A 16,345-nucleotide genomic window follows, 5' to 3' on the forward strand; every position below is an offset into this window, starting at 1 on the left:
ATGGCAAGGTTTCTATGCAAGATATCATTTCATTTTAGTGCCATTGTGATATAAAATAGAGATACTGCTAGACTGTAACAGCAAAATGGCATTTTGTGGAGCTAATCACATATTTTCTAAGTTAAATATCTCAGCTGGAGCACAGTTGTTCCTTAACCAAGTATTAAAAAAATATATATTTTACAAAGAGTACAGTGGGATCCTTTGAAGTATAACACTGGAAATCAAGATCTGTGTTACAGGACATTATTTAAAACAGATGTGTATTTGCTAGAGATCTAGAGTCAATGGCAATACTTGTACCTCTTTGGGACAGAGAGTCCCACAGATTTCCAGGTGTCAAAACTGGCAATGCCTCTGATACAATGTAGTCAAGTATTCCCAATGTTCTAGGAATGGTACAAACCAACATCCAAAGGAGGCTCCCAATCATTCTAACTGCCAAGAGCACACATAATTTTTAATGTCTTCTACTTTCAAAAATTAAGTTAAAGAGCTCCTTCATTTTATATGATCCAAAGTGAAGTAACAGATACTTAGATTGTCTTAGGGATGAACAATTTGCTGACTTGGCTATTACATTTGCTTGCCATTACTCTTTCATGCCAGGTGGGTGACCAGTGCTTACGTATAGATTCTCAAAGTTATTTCAGGATCAGGGAAAAGAATTTAGAACTGTATGAAGGACTACTGCTCAGCATTGAGGAATGAATATACACAAAAATCCAGCCAATACATTAGTATCTATATCTTGTTTTCAGTTGTGATCAAGATAAAAGTGAACAACTGATGGATAACATGTATGATGGAGAGTGACACCTGTTCCCTCTAAAGGAGAGAGTTTCTAAATCTGGAGAAATCAGAAGTTTCTGCAAATAGGATCTACCAATTCTTTAGCTAAGGAGAAATTTTAGGAGGAATTCTTGACAGTGAGGAAAATGGTAAAATATTTTCTGAGGGAACTCTCAGAAAAAGAAAGGGCCATCTCTTTGGGGGTAGTGTTGCTGTGCTCCCAGATAAAGATGAACTAGAGTGAAGACTTTTCAAATTTTCAGCCTGCTCAACAAGTCTTTATGTCTCCCTGGACCTGAAGCTCACAAGCTGTCTGAGACTTACACACTTTTACAAGACTGTTCTCAACTTGCACAGCATTGGAGATACCTCCAGAACGATGAAAACCAGGCATGTCTGGAAGGCAGAGCACAGTACATCATTTTGAGCCCTGGCTTACAACCCGGGGTGTTGACAGCTTCACTTCAGACTGTGGTAAGGATTTAACTTCAAGATTTTTAAAAACAGGTCAGTCCCACAGAGGCTTTTACCAACTTTTAGCTCTCTCAACAAATTGACAAGGTTGCAGGTATTATGAAAACATAAAGTTGAATGTGCTTTATTTGAGGTCCAGAGGATGGAGAGCTCTGTCTTGATTCAAAATAAGGCTCTCAGACAGATGTGAAAGTTGATTTAGTCATCAGTATCCAAATTTCTGCATAGGAACCTGAAAAAACCATAAAGTTCCTATCTGATTTCATCCCAGATATGCCAGAAAATGCCTGGACTTTCCTAATTTACATAACAATGCTGCAATCAAATACAACCATTCTGTAGTCAGCTGTCAAGGGTTCATTTTTTCAGCTTGTCTTTATCTATTAATTTAGTTACTTTATATTCCACATATAAATGACACCAATCTGTATATGTGGAATATAAAGAAAAAGGACAGTCTAAACTAAACCAAAAAAAAAAAAATCCTAGAAATCTTACTGTAGAATTGAGGCTAAAACTTTTGCAGGTAGCCGGTGGGAAACAATGGGGGGAGGGACCCAGTGGCTTATGGTGGAGGACTCTGGTTGCTTTGGTAGTGGGTGTAGTATGCTAACAACCATCTGAAGAGACATGAATCCACACCCCCCTAGATTTTATATAATGTTGCAAATCAATGTTACCTCAAGAAAAAAATAATACAATTAAAAGATTCCGAGTGAAAAAAAAAAAAAGATTTAAAACAATTGCTGAATCCAGTTTCCCAAAGTAAACTGTACAGCAAACAAATCATAAATCTCCAGTGTAATTCCTCAGTTCCAGCATTGAGTTTTCTTTTCCTCTTTCCCCCTTTTCTTCCCTCCCCTTTGTATCAAGATGTCTGAAATTTTTGCCTCAATAAGGCAAAATGCACCCATTTCCAAACTGGTATCTAAGTTCATCTAGTTGTTCAATTGATTGTAATTATAAATAACAGTTGATGTCATTGCATTTAATGCAGAAGTTTCTTTACCAGAATACCAAGCTGACCTTTGTTAGTAGATAATTCAGATGGACTGTGACTATGCCCAGCAGACAGCTCTGCTGACCTTTCTTTCCTAGCTAAACATTGGCCTTCCTCACCTCTTCACAAGTCAACTGACATAGATCTTTCCTTGTTAAGTCCTTTCTAAACTGGTCATCATGATGGATAGTGCTTTGGTCAGTGTTTTCTGTTTCTCTGCTCTACGGCCTGCACATTTCAGATTTGTACATTTATTCATCATAAACTGACATCTGATTCCTATTCCCCTTTTTGGACCTCACTAATGATGGAGAAAAACTACACTCAGTCACCAACATATCTGGATCTTACATCTGGACCAATTCTTGGCCAACCTGGAGGTATTTTGTAAAACTCTGCCTGGCAACCACAAGTAAGTGAACACTACAAGTGAAAATCCCACTCTCAGAGGGCAGGACATGCAAAACACAAAGTTAAGATGCTGATGCAAAACAGGAATTGAAGTATTTAATATTCAAGATTCATTTCTTAGTGTAGATACTTACTAGTTTGTAATTTGGACTTAAGTTCAAACTTATTATATTATCTGAACTTATATATTCAAACCTATTGTACAGAGTCACAGAAATGCCAGTTAGTGTAGGTTCCTGACTTTCTTTAGCCTTTTGCTCACTGCTTTGTGGACATTTCGGGATTCATTTGTATCTTCTCAACATTTTAGTAGCCCCCTGAGAAAGTTCACTAAGAGATCATACGAAATTTTCTGATTTATTCAAGGACGTATATGCTCCATAGCTTCCATCTTTCATGTTCTCACTTAAAGAAAGATTATTGGGTTCATGTTGACAAAAGGTCTAAGTGTTCTTTTAAAAGCTCGTCATACTGTCTCAAGGTAATATGAGTCTTTCTGATCTTGATCACATCCATTTATTTTTCTGAAGACTCTTACTGGACACCAAGTTAGTAGTCCAACGGAGCCTCATCTGAGCAGATGTCAGATTTCATGGCAGTGGTAAGGGTGACCACAGAATCCTCAATTCTTAGCATAGTACCTGACACACAGAGACATTTAATAGATTTTGTCACTAATTGTTCCACGGAATAATCGAAATAGGAAAACATAAATCAAATATTTAGGAAATCAATTTTTTTTGAAACAAAATCCCATGACATATTTTTTTCCAGAATATATACCATAGGATATATATTTTTTCATGTTCATTTTGGATGTATTTAACTGCTTTTCCATTTTCCCTCCATCTCTGGCAGTGCTGTTCGTACTGAGTTAACATGCTTGGCAAGTGGGAGGACAAGTGTTATCTTGGATGTAAATCTTTCCCATTGAGGAGATTTTATAGAGAAACCACAGCCTGAAAGCTGTCTGTTTCTTGCTTTTACTTTGTGTGCAAATGTTCTCCTCACAAAATGGACTGAGTTATTTCATCCGCTAAAGAAAACCCACTTGTTTTTAGAAGTGGCAAATATGTGAAAAAGATTACTCTATTTTATGATTTGTGCCTACTGATTTAGATAACACATATTCATTTATATATCTGTATATACAAACATTCACTTACCCATATATTTTATACACACCCCCTGAAAAAGCATCCTAAGATTTGATATTATAATTATGTGATATTCTTTGTCATTATTAAAATAAGGTAAATATTTAACATTAGTATTTGGTATTTATTAATTTGCTAGAATAGATTTATATGGACATTAGCAGTTATATAAGTGAATTACAAATGTCTATTATAAAAAGACATACTAGCATAGATTTTGTTTTTGTTTGCGTAGAACTGTGGTGTAGGTCAGAGGTGTGGGGAGTGAGAGGATTCTCCAGACACAGAGTGGGAAGCAGAATAGGCAGATTTACTGAAATATTCTGCTAATGGGAGCAGTGGGTGAGACAGCAGAGGTCTGCTGTGCCATATATGTGGGTTAGCTCCCTAACTGGTAGAAGGTACTCAGGTTGGAGTGGTGATAGCACTGAGACTTAACCCTTAGGGAGGCCCATAATATGGATATTGTAAGTGGTTATCATTTGTTACTTTAAGATGATTACTGTTTTATATGAGAGTTCTGTTTCTGGGATTGATATTGTGAAAGTAAAGACTCAACTGGAAATCTGGAAATCTGTCATAATAAGAATTTGGTTCTTTTTAACTATCTCCTCACCCCCCCCCAACCACGCCTTTCCCTTTTATATTTTACTTAACTCTTACCCCCCTATCTGGATTACATTTTATGCAAGTTTAAGGACAAAAATTCATATTTATGCAACTCTTCAAGCAGATCATTTTTTATTGCCCACAGCATGGTTGATTAAGTGAAATAATCATGAACTCTCTTAAGAGAACACAAGGTGACAGAATTTAAGGTTCCACACCCATCTCAATTATTTATAGCCTTTCATAACATCTGTCCATTTTTTATAAAGAGTCTGGATAATAATCAGACTATGGAATAATGTTCCCACATCTTTTGTATAAAGCTGTTCAAGGCATTGTGCATTAGTGTTTGTTATTCAAGGAACCTAACAATAAGATCCTTGCAGGAATAAATTCCATCTCATAAAAAGTTCATTCATTTGTATGGGGTCTTTTTTTCCTTTGGATGAGTTGAATTCTTTCCTTTGATCAGATTTTGAAAACTACATAATTATGGTCATTGATTATCACATTCCCAGAGATGCAGTTTGTATTAATCTCTCAGATGGTCATCTGTTAGCAATTTATTGGTCATTAACACTATTCCAGATGAACAGGAAGGATGGTAAAATTCTGACCAATCATATTTAGGGTTACTTAGGCATTTTATTTATCTAAGTCATCTTGATTACTATCTGTACTGGTAACAGAGATTGCATTCACCTAAGTTAGGCTTCTATTTTTATGCCCCTCACATTGGAAAATATAAAAATTGAAGGCTGGATTTATTAATTACAGTAATTGGTGCCATATGTACTATACTTGCTAGGTGCTATGTGAAGATCTTTATGTGCTTAAACCATTTCACTCGCAATAAAATTTTGGGATTGGCGTTATTTTCCTCATTTTATTGATCGGCCAGGAAACTGCTTAAGTCATTTTTCCAAAGTCGTACACATAATATGTGGTGGAAACTGAGCTGAAGTTTGACTCCTGCCTAGTGTCACTGCAAATATAAGATCTTGGGAGAGAACTCAGAAATTTCCTTGGGAAGTGTGAAAAACAGAACAGCCACACCCACTGGTTTTCCCCGTCATTTCTTGGCACAAAGCTCCTAAAATCCATGTGATTTCCTAAGAGATAAGAGCACCAGGAAGATCTTTCATACCTGGAATTTCCTGGATAATGAGTGTCCTTGTTCCAATAAAGTAACTCCTGGTGGGCTCCAGGAGAGCTTCAGGATGGGTGCTGGTCACCAGAAAGACCATGAGTAGAAGCTTAGAACTTTCAGCTCAATTCTACCTCCAGGAAGGGGAGGGTGGCTGGGAGGTAGATTAATATTTAATTACGCCTTTATGATGAAGCCTCCATAAAAATCCCAATATGCTTCTTTCATATAATACCTGTGCTAACGTGTTGTAGCAGACCTGCCTATATGTTGTTTCCAAATGTACTTTTGGCCCCTGTTACTACATTTCCATGTTCCTTTCCAAATAAGTGCTACCCCCTAACTGTTAAAAACTAACAGGATGTGAGTATTCCTAATGTATGCCATTTCTCAAAGTCTCCTAAGACTAAAGTCTCCATTCACATTTTTAATACACTGATTTGATTCCTATGAGCACAGTAATTCTTTTAGCCACTCAATGAAGTTTGCTGAATCAGAAGATGGAAGAAGTCTGGGTGAATCACCTATTTGAAGAAATTTATGTACCAGTCATAAACCCTGTTGGGGCTAAGAATGAAATCTCCATTATGTTTAGTCTATTAAATTTTTTTAGAGCGTTTGTTATAAAAAAAATAATATTACAGATACAAAGGTCATGCAAGATCACATCATTAGCATGTTGTAAAGCCAGCATTTAAATCTAGGTCTTTAAAGTACAAAATTCCACTTTCAACTGTGTCAATCTTACTGACAGTTTTTAAAATATTAATGATACTAACTTTATTTCATCCTAAGTTGTCTCTAACCCTAACCCCACCAACATTTGAGTTCATCTGCAACACAACTTCTTCCATCACTAAAAAAAATCTCAGGATTCTCCACTGAAGTGCCCCAGAACAGATGAGTGGGTCAAGCAGATGTTGTAAATATATATAATGGAATGTTACTCAATGACCAAACAAGATGAATTCATGCCATCTGCAGAAACACGGATGAAGCTTTATTGGATAATGTGATAAATTAAGTCAGAAGAAGAAAATAAATGTCACTAATATGTGGAATATAAAGTAATAAACCTAATAGATAAAGACAAGCTTAACAACTACCCTTGATAACTAACAACAGAATTGAAGCACCAATGTAGGGAGGGAACTGGATGGGCTAAAAACAAGGAGAGAAGGAAAAGCAATGGATGAGTTGGTGGTGATTACATTGTTGTGGTAATACCTGATGGAGGGACCCACTATTACCTTAGTTAAAATAAACAAACAATAAATAATTACACATTTCTCACTTTAGGACCAAACCTCACAGACCTTCTCATATGGCTTATAATTCCCAATCAGATGAGTAGTGTGAAAAGTAATTAAATAGGGGTTTCTCAGTTGTGTCCCGGGGAACCATTTCTGTAGGATATTAGATACCTAAATAAAATATTCCACAGTTAAATACATTTGGGAAAATCTAGATTAAATGGAGGGAGAGGGTGTTTTTATTTAAGAATTCTATTAGTAGGATAATATGCCCTGACACTTTCCAAAATAGAGGTAAAGTTAAAAGGACCCATTCCTAAAAAGGCATCTCAAAAAACTAATGTCCCACTGAATATGTTTTAGGAAACACAGACCCAATTATATTGTGTCATATACATAACTTGAAGTTCTAGTTCATCTTGTAATTCAGCCCCTTTTGCCTATGTAGATTTTGGTTGCAATTGTGGCTTTCTGTTTTTACTCCTTATTTCTGACATTTGACAGATGATTACTTCTTGACCTTTGTCTGGTTTGGGTCACTCATCCTTTATCTTCTGTCTCTTTTCAAGACTTAACAACTCAGTCTTTTATGAACACAACTCTGTTTTCCTTCATCTATCTTGTGGCTCCCTTCCTTTGACAGAACACAAATATTCTCCTTCATTAGTTGAGTTTCTGAAGTATTGTAGCATTAATTCTTGAGTCAATGAAATCCTCCAAATAAGTGTGGGTGTGGCATAGTGTAACAGGAAGAGACAACTCTTATTGTTCTACATAGATGTCAATAAAATATAGTATAGTTACAATATATGGACATTTATATAACATGCACTGAACTAAGACCATTTAGCATTCTGGCTCTAGATGGTGAGAAAATAGTTTAAATGCAATACAGTTGGATTTTATGTTAGAGAATGCCTTTAGAAAAGGTCTTCCATAACTTAAAACTTGCATAATCCAAGAATAACTTTCTATAAAACAAATGAAAGAAGGTATTTATTTGCTGTCTGAAGTGGCACCACCATGGGTTGTAGTAAAAACATGGTTTCCAATTCATATGTTTCTCTAGCTTTGTATTGTGTGATTGTCAATAAACTTTTTTTGTATTTTTATTACTACAAATGCAGTCAATGTGAATATTTATAAATATTTCTATGTTGCAATCTCTCAAATTTGCATGACTCTGATTTTATAGATTGCTTCTGCATTGTAGATGGATGCTTTTATCCACCATCCCACACTTAAATCTACTTTACAGTGTATTTAATCTGTCAGCAACATGATTGCTATTTCTTTCTTTCCTATGTGCTTTTCATCATAGGAAAAATCTCTGTTCTATAAATGTATGCCAACAATTTCATCTGGCCTTACCCAAAGAAATGGAACATATTGAATGCTAGGGAAATGGTTATAGTGAATTTATTGAAAGTTATGTTAGTCTACAAATGTTATGTAGTTTTAAGGGATTTTTCAAAGATAATTTTGAATAAACACAATTATCTTTATATCTCAACTTAAGTCACTTTCAGCAACTGTGAAGATAATGGACATTATCTGTTGCCAATTCAGCATCCACTATTCCCTTATTTCTTCCTAACAGAACACTATTATCCAGGTACAAATCTCTCACATGACTAAAAGTAAGATCTTAATACCAGTTCCAACAGCTGGTCTTGATTTATCTAGGCTTTCTACTGTAGTGTCCCCTTACCCCCTTTGCCAGTGACTGGTTCAGCCTGGTGAGTAACCCAATTTTGACCTTTGAGATACAAGATGAAGTTTATTGATGAATTTCCAGAAAAATGTCCTGGACTTTTTAGAAAGGGACAGAGATAATAATCATCCCTCCTCTTCCTAAGTATGTTGTTGGATCTAGATGAGACTCTACCAGTTACTGCCATGTTGAAACAAGAACTTTCAGGATGTCAACATTAAGAGAAGGAAAAAAAGCAGAGAAATTTATATCCAAGATCCTTGAAGATATGTCCTCAACTCCTGAATCAACCAATCCTGAACTCTCTTCAAACTTTCTCCTAGATTATGTATAGTTAGCTCAGACTGCCATTACAAAACACCATAGGTTGAGTGTCTTAAACAATAGAAACTTATTTCTCTCACTTTCAGAGGCTGACTCATCAAAGATCAAAGAATCAGCAGCAGAGTTCCTCCTGGCTTGCAATGGCTCACCTTCTTGCTTTCCTTATTTGTTTTTTACTTGGTATGTGCATGAGAATAGAGAGTTCTTTCTTTACCTCATTTGTAAGGTCACCAATCCAACTGCATTAGGATCCTACATCTTAAAAGTCCTATCTTCCAATATAACTATATTGGATTTTAGGGCTTCCATATGTGGACTTGGGGATATAGTTCAGTCTATAGCAGATAATAATACAAATTTCCTAATGCTGTTTAAACAAGTTAAATTATTTTATAGTTCTGTTATAGTTCATTGACTATATCCTAAAAGATATCAAATCTTATAAAGCAACATATAAAGGATAATGTCTCATTTATGGCCAAGGACTTGGAAAGATAAGGACTATTTTCCTTTGGTTAGTACAAATCAACTATAGAGTTAAAAAATGGTTAGTTCATTGCTGATTGTACATATATGTGGTATCATGTTAACATAAACAGTTCAGTCCTTAGGGAGTTTTAAGTTAAAAAGGAAACATTTTCCTAAGATCATGTGCTATGATATAAAACCATGCACCAGCCCAGTTCCATCATTATAAAGTCTGCCTGGCCAAGAGATGTTAGTTGGTGATTTTATCAAGCAAGACTTCAAGCTAATGGCTTGATAAAGTCCATCATTGCATCATAAAACACTGTAGCAAATTGAAATGATGGCAACTTTCAAAAAATGAGTTTGATCATTAGTTTATTCCATAAAAAGCAGTATCTCAAGGATCAACACAATCCTACAAATAAGAACACACTTTCACCTTTGTGTCTGAAATGAATCAGCTTATGCTTATTCTTGCAATTCAAATCTAATTTTTAATAACTATTTAAATCAAAAGTGGAGTGTAGATTTTTATCCCAATCTAGTACAGCTCTCAGGAAACATTTTACCTGTCATTTTAGTCACACAGAATACAAAGTACTGTAATATGTTGTCTTCCAAATGAAAATTAAATAAAATTATATCCAAGTGAAGGGTTTTCATAACAGTAAAAGTCACTTTTTAATCCTAACCCCAAAAGGGGAAAGAGCAGCACTCATCACATGTTAAAAACAAAGCTATCAAACAAAAATCAAACTCTACCAAGAAGTAAATGATGAGAGGTGAATTTGCATATGGATAGATCTATAACAAAACAATAGAATTTGGGCCCTTCTGAAATCTTAAACCTCTTGATATCATTTTCATAAACTCACTAATACATACAAAGTAGTGAATGATTTTTTGAGAAACTTTGTTGGTTTCACTGTATATTTTATTAATGGCCAAATGTGACATTAAATTTTATCCCTTGTGGCTATGAGTTAAATGCTTGCTCTGTTCAGAATGGCAACACTCAATTAAACAGCATTATTCATGATCTACACTTACTATTGTTACTGTATTTAAGGGAAATAATGGAGGTACTGACCTATATTGCGTTTCTTATTGTCAATGGAGATGAAGCGTATGCAGGGATTACTGGTGATGTACTGCCCAGCCCAAGGGACATCAATCTTGGTGCCAGCTTCATAAAAGAGACCCAGAGCGTAGCGGGAAGAATAGCTCACAGACTCCAGTTGCTGTCTTTGGCATTCACTAATTACTGTGGGAAAAAAATAGAGGGCATCAAACTTGAAAATCTCATCTTTCCTTTCAGAACTTCAAATACAAAACATCTTTAAGTCAGTTACAACTGTTCCATCAACTCCATTTCACTTACAAAAAAAAGTATGAAGGGTAATGTTAAATAGCATTAACTCTAATTTCTTTTCAGGATGATTAATGACCTTAGAAGAATTGTTTTTATCAATCTGAAGGTACAAACTCTTTTAGAGTGGTATTCATAACTCTCAAAATCTGGCGCCAAGTTGCTTTTCTAGCTTTGTATCCTAGTTATTTACCTGGGGCTGTCTGGCCACATTATAGATTTCATATACTGAGCACTAACTATATTTCAGGATCTTTGCCAAACATTTGACATAAGCATTTCACTCTATCTTAATAACAACCTTCAATGATAGAATATTATTTGCACATTATAGGTGGGGAGACTGATGTTCTGTATTTCAGGATCTCTTAAGTCCTTCTATGTTACAGAGTGATTTGTTCACCTGTCACCTTTCTGAAGGATTAAAACAGTTCCTTAAGCACAGGAACCAACCTTTATCATCTTTGTTATAAGCCTCTAGCCTACTTGTAATGGGAACACCAAGTATGAAAAGTAGAAAGGGGGCCCTCCCTGGTGGCGCAGCGGGTTAAAGCACTTCATTGAGAGGCTAAAGCTACCTCTGCATGAGTTCAAATCCCGCCTGCCCCGGAGGAGACCACATGGCGTGGCGGACCCCTCCTGACCTGCCTGCTGCTCCCCTCAACAGTGTGCTTCGTCGATCTGCCTGTTCTGCTCCCCACTCTGTCTCTGGTGAAGCCTCTCACCGCCCCTGGGCCTCTGGCCTGTTCCCCAGTTCTGTATGTACAAATAAATAAATCTTTAAAAAAAAAAGTAGAAAGGGACAGAAAAGCAAACAGACATGCAAAGTAAGTTGAAATGTAGGAAATAATAATCAATAGAAGGAAAGGAACTAGGCAGACTTTAGTTTAAACACTGACTCTGACACTTATTAGATGTGACATCGGTCAAATCACTGACTATAGTCTTCTTGTCAATAAGTGGTAATAACAGCGCAGAATACTTAGTCTGTTGTGAGAATTCCACAAAATAAAGCATTACACGGTGTTTGGCATAAGGTAAGTGTTCATTAAGCAGTTCCTTTTTCTATTATAGAAAATATTCTATTTTTTATATTATAGACAGGAAAATACTTAGGAAAACAAGACAATTTCCAGCTTGGGATAGAGAAAGGCAAGAGTTCTTTAGCTGTCAGGCTGTATCTCCAAGTCCTCTACACTTAAGGGCCTCAGGGAGCTGCTTATTCATATATGTACAGGATTAGTAATTTGGGTTTCAGAGAAGGTCATAGTTAATTTAAACAGACTAGTTCAGAAATGGAACTTCTAAAAAATTCTTATTTAATTAGTAATAATATCTAATCTAAAACAGTAGGGCTAGGCAGATCTCAAGGATGGGGGGTAACTTTACTTAATACTTAGAGAAATGATTTTAGGAGACAGAAAACAAGAATATTAACGCAGTAATACACTCTATACATTAGCAGAACATATTTGTTACAAAACATTTTTAGATCTAAGACTTTAATTACTTTTCATAAAAGTCATGCGAGATGGTGTGTTTTAACCACCCTCACTTTGTATTTCTGGAAAGCTGAGATTCTGAGAGGTTTAGTTACTTGCTCGAGTTTGTATGATATGTTCATGTAGCCAGCATTCCAACCTTGTAGTTATACACATAATCCTCATTACTCCACATTTCCCTTCCTGGTCTGTAAGTCTGAAATTCAATTTTGGCATTGCTGTCTCCTTTGACATTAATGGTTATTTCATATTCACTTACAAGTAGAAGTCATCATTCCTTTTAACCATTATTTTCTGTCTTATTAAAAGATTTTAACAACTTGATGAATGAATGATTTTCTGACACGGACCTTGCTACTCTCAATGTACCTTAGGCTTCACTTTATTATTTAATCTGCTTTTAAAGTTATGACTTAATGCTATGTTTAACTGCTTCCTGAGAAGGAGGTGGGAAGGAGACTAATACTAGTAGTTGAGCAAATTTTGTGTGTTTGGGGCCTTGACATTATTTTTACTACTTCTTTTTTCAGTTAAAAAACAAACCAGCAAAATCATGTAGTCAGCTATTTAGTAAGTAAAAGGGCCTAAAACTCTCTCTGAATCAAAACTGAAGGGTCAAGTAGGTTGACAACCAAATGACCTTACCTTCTCCCTATGTGTGCTTTTAGCTAGATTTGAGACCAGCTATCAGGTGGCAAGTCCCATTGGGTAGCCCCTTTGAAAAGGTAATGGATATCTGTATTAAAAACAGGCACTAACCTTAAATACACTTTTCTGCTCCGAGGGCTTTATGATTCATTCTGAAAACAGGGATGTGAGACTTCTGATTGAAACAATCTTATGTTCTGGACAACTCACTTACAAAAAATTCACCTTTAGGGCCTGAAAAGTTTTTGATTATAGCAATACAGGCAGGACTTAACAACATGGTCTTATTTTGTTTGAAATTTTTTTTTATGCAAGATATTGAAGGGAGCAGTCACAGATCAAAACTTGACCCTTCAGTTGTGTTTCAGAGAGAGTTTTAGGCCCTTTCACCTACTAAAGAAGATTTGTAAAGTTTCTTTACCATCTTGTATTCAAAAGGTCATGAACACAAAGCAAGGTTCATGTAAAATGCCCAACTCCAATATAATGCATCTTTGCCAGGGTCCCATCCTCATTTAATTCTGAATCACCAGGCTTACATTGTGTCTGTCATTACACACACATACACATCAGACAGAATGCATTTTTGTGATTATCACGTGAATAAAGTTATAAATTGAACAGTGTACTTTGCATTTATACTTACATCCATTAGGAGACCTGTTCTATTCCTTTCATGTGTGGGTATGGGCAAGAGAAGGACAGAAGGAGAAAGAGCAGAGGAGAAGGGAAAGAGACCTGGGTTGTACTCCGAAACAACACCTTGGAAATAATTTCTTCTTTTGGGGGGTTTTCTATTGTAATCACTCTCATGATTTCCTATCTTTTAAAAGAGGGCTATGATTACATTGGCTCATTCATTGCCTATTATATACCAGGCACTCTTCTAAATGTTAGGGATAGAAAGCAGAAAGATAAAGTCCTTTTCTTTGCTTACAAAGTGGTAGTAAAGAATTATAAATTAAAAAAAAAGTAACAGTGAATGGGATGTCAATTAGTGATGAGAAATATAAAGAGAAATAAAGCAGAATAAAGGGATAAAGTGACAGGTATAGGTAGTGATCTTATTTGATATAAGCTGCCAAGTGTATCTGTCTCAGGTGAAGATTTTATTCTGATTGACATGGGAAGCCACTACTGGTTATGAGCCAAGGACAGATATCACCTAGGTTCTGTCTTAAGTTATCTTCATTCTTGCTATAGGTAAAGTTACAGTGATGCTAAAGGGGCAATACTGCTGCTACTGCAGTTATTTTGGATTGGAGATAACAGTAGAGAAGGTCAGAAGTGGTTTATTTTGAATGGAAAATAGAAATCTCTCTCTATGTGTATAAACATATATTTCATTTCATGAGTTATATCATAGCTGAACTGGAGCAAGTCGGGGTTAACTCAATTGATGGGTCCTCAGATAGAAACTTGAGAATACAGAACATGACCCAAAAACAAACAGATGGTGAGAAAAAAATCTATAAATCTATAACATCATTTATTTAAATAGTGAAAGGGAGATTGAGTGAGGTGGGGGGGAGAGAAAGAGAGGAGAGAGAGAGAGACAGAGAGAGAGAGAGGTTGTGGGGGAGAGAGAGAGAGAGAATTTACTGGCTTGCACATGGCCAGATGCCTTCTGTCCTTCTTTAGACAGCATATACTGAGCAGAGACTAAGATCCAAGAGAAAGCCGCAGGAGGCAAACTAGAAGAATCCAGAGACACCTCTCTATACCAGTAGTTACAATGCCAAAATCCCAGCAGCTAACTAGCAAAAAGCCAACTTTACCCTTTTTTCTAATCTGCTCCAGCTCTGGGGGTGCATGTGTTCTTCTCTTGGGCATATATCTGATACTGGAATTCCTGGGGTTGCCATATATTCAACTTCAGTAGATATTACCAAATGGTTTTCTAACATAATTGTTTTAATTTGTACTCCCATAGGGGGGTATAAAAAAGTTTGGTGCCTCCACAATTTTGTCCACATTTACTATAATCTGCCTTTCCAACTTGGGATCTAGTGATATCACATTGTGGTTTTAACTTGAAATTTCAAGATAAATACCTTGAAAACCTAAATAATTGAAAAACCTCTCTTTGTTTACTTGGCTATCCTTTTGTGATTGCCTATTAAAATCTTTGCCATATTTTTTCTTTCCAGGACTGCCTGTCTTTCTCTTATTTCTATTAAGGATTCTTTACAAATCCTGGATATAAGTCTTATATGTGAATTGGAAAAACTTTCTTCTCAGTGGTCTTTTTACTGTATTAATCATGTGGCTTGAGGAACAGATTTAATTTTCATTTAGTATAATTTATCATTTTTTAAAAAATTTAGAATCAGCAGATGTGTGCCCTATTTAAGAACTCTTTACCTACTCCAAAGCCAATAGGGAAAGATAGTCTTATTTATTTTACCAAAAGCTTGAGTGATTTATCTTCCACAGGGTTTTGGATATATTTTGAACATAAAGCATTTGGAATTCCTATTGGCTTGGAAAGACTGTGTGAGGGGAAGAGATAAACTGAGGAATAGATGGGGGTATGACTTTTTCTCACTCTAGTTAAAGGAACACTTATTCTATAGCTTTCAGGGTTAAAATATACAAATAAGACATCAGTTTATAAAAATGTGAGGCAAAAATGTACCTTATTAGCTCTGTGTTGCAGGTTCCAAAGCAATGTCTGGAGCAATGTGACATTCTGTAAATGTTAAGGAGCACTACTTTTAAATACATTTCTTTTCATTTACAACTGACATGGAAGGATAAAACAGTTTTCGATGTTGATAGTAAAACAAAGGTATTTTGGCACTAACTTGGTATTCATGAATATTGTAGTCAATGGTAAATGGTGCTCAAAGGATGTTTGGTTGGTGCTTAAAGTTTTAATCTCCATGAGTTTGGTTCTTTATAGTCAATTCCGGAGGTTTGTTAATTTCCTAATTTGCCTCCATATGTGAAGAATTTCTGCTCAAGAATAAATTAAGTTAGGAAGTCAAGTATAATTATTTAAGTTCTGAATAAAGAAAGGCTGAATACTCTTAATATACCTGCCATTGTTTTTATCTTTTTTATTGAAATTCAACAATGTCAAGAAATTGTATGCACTAATTCAACTTCTAACATACACCATCTAGCTCTGTGGGTACATGAAGTGAAGAATGTTTTAGCCACAATAGTTGGTTCTTTGGTACACAAAGTGGCCGTAAGAAATGGTGCTGAAAGACCCATTCCCCATAAATTTCTATTTAGCAGTACAGAGTTTGAACTTTTACCATTCATGAACTTTACCATTCCTCTTGTGTAACAGCATCACAAAATCAGTCTTGTTTCACTTCACCTGGAATAAATTGAATGTTCTCTTGGACACTATAGGTATAGAAGTCATTAAGCCTAGAAGCAGAGTTTCAAAAATAGTTTTGGCAAGTAATAAATCTAGAGTTTATTGGTGACAGACCTCAGTAGTTACAACTATGTGGGATTTCC

General features: G+C 35.7%; 1 protein-coding gene across 3 annotated transcripts in view; it reads right to left on the bottom strand.

The window, feature by feature from the left end:
* RNLS (renalase, FAD-dependent amine oxidase) overlaps positions 1–16,345 on the bottom strand; it is a 238,929-nt gene that overhangs the window by 39,468 nt on the left and 183,116 nt on the right. For all 3 annotated transcript variants that reach the window (XM_004680896.2, XM_012723956.1, XM_012723957.1), the window contains exon 5: positions 10,440–10,613. In XM_004680896.2, coding sequence (XP_004680953.1) covers positions 10,440–10,613 — 174 coding nt within the window. The remainder of the gene's footprint in view (positions 1–10,439; positions 10,614–16,345) is intronic.

The sequence above is a fragment of the Condylura cristata genome, unplaced genomic scaffold (genome assembly GCF_000260355.1).
Source record: "Condylura cristata isolate star-nosed mole 26May11 unplaced genomic scaffold, ConCri1.0 scaffold00011, whole genome shotgun sequence".
NCBI classification, from domain to species: Eukaryota; Metazoa; Chordata; class Mammalia; order Eulipotyphla; family Talpidae; genus Condylura; species Condylura cristata.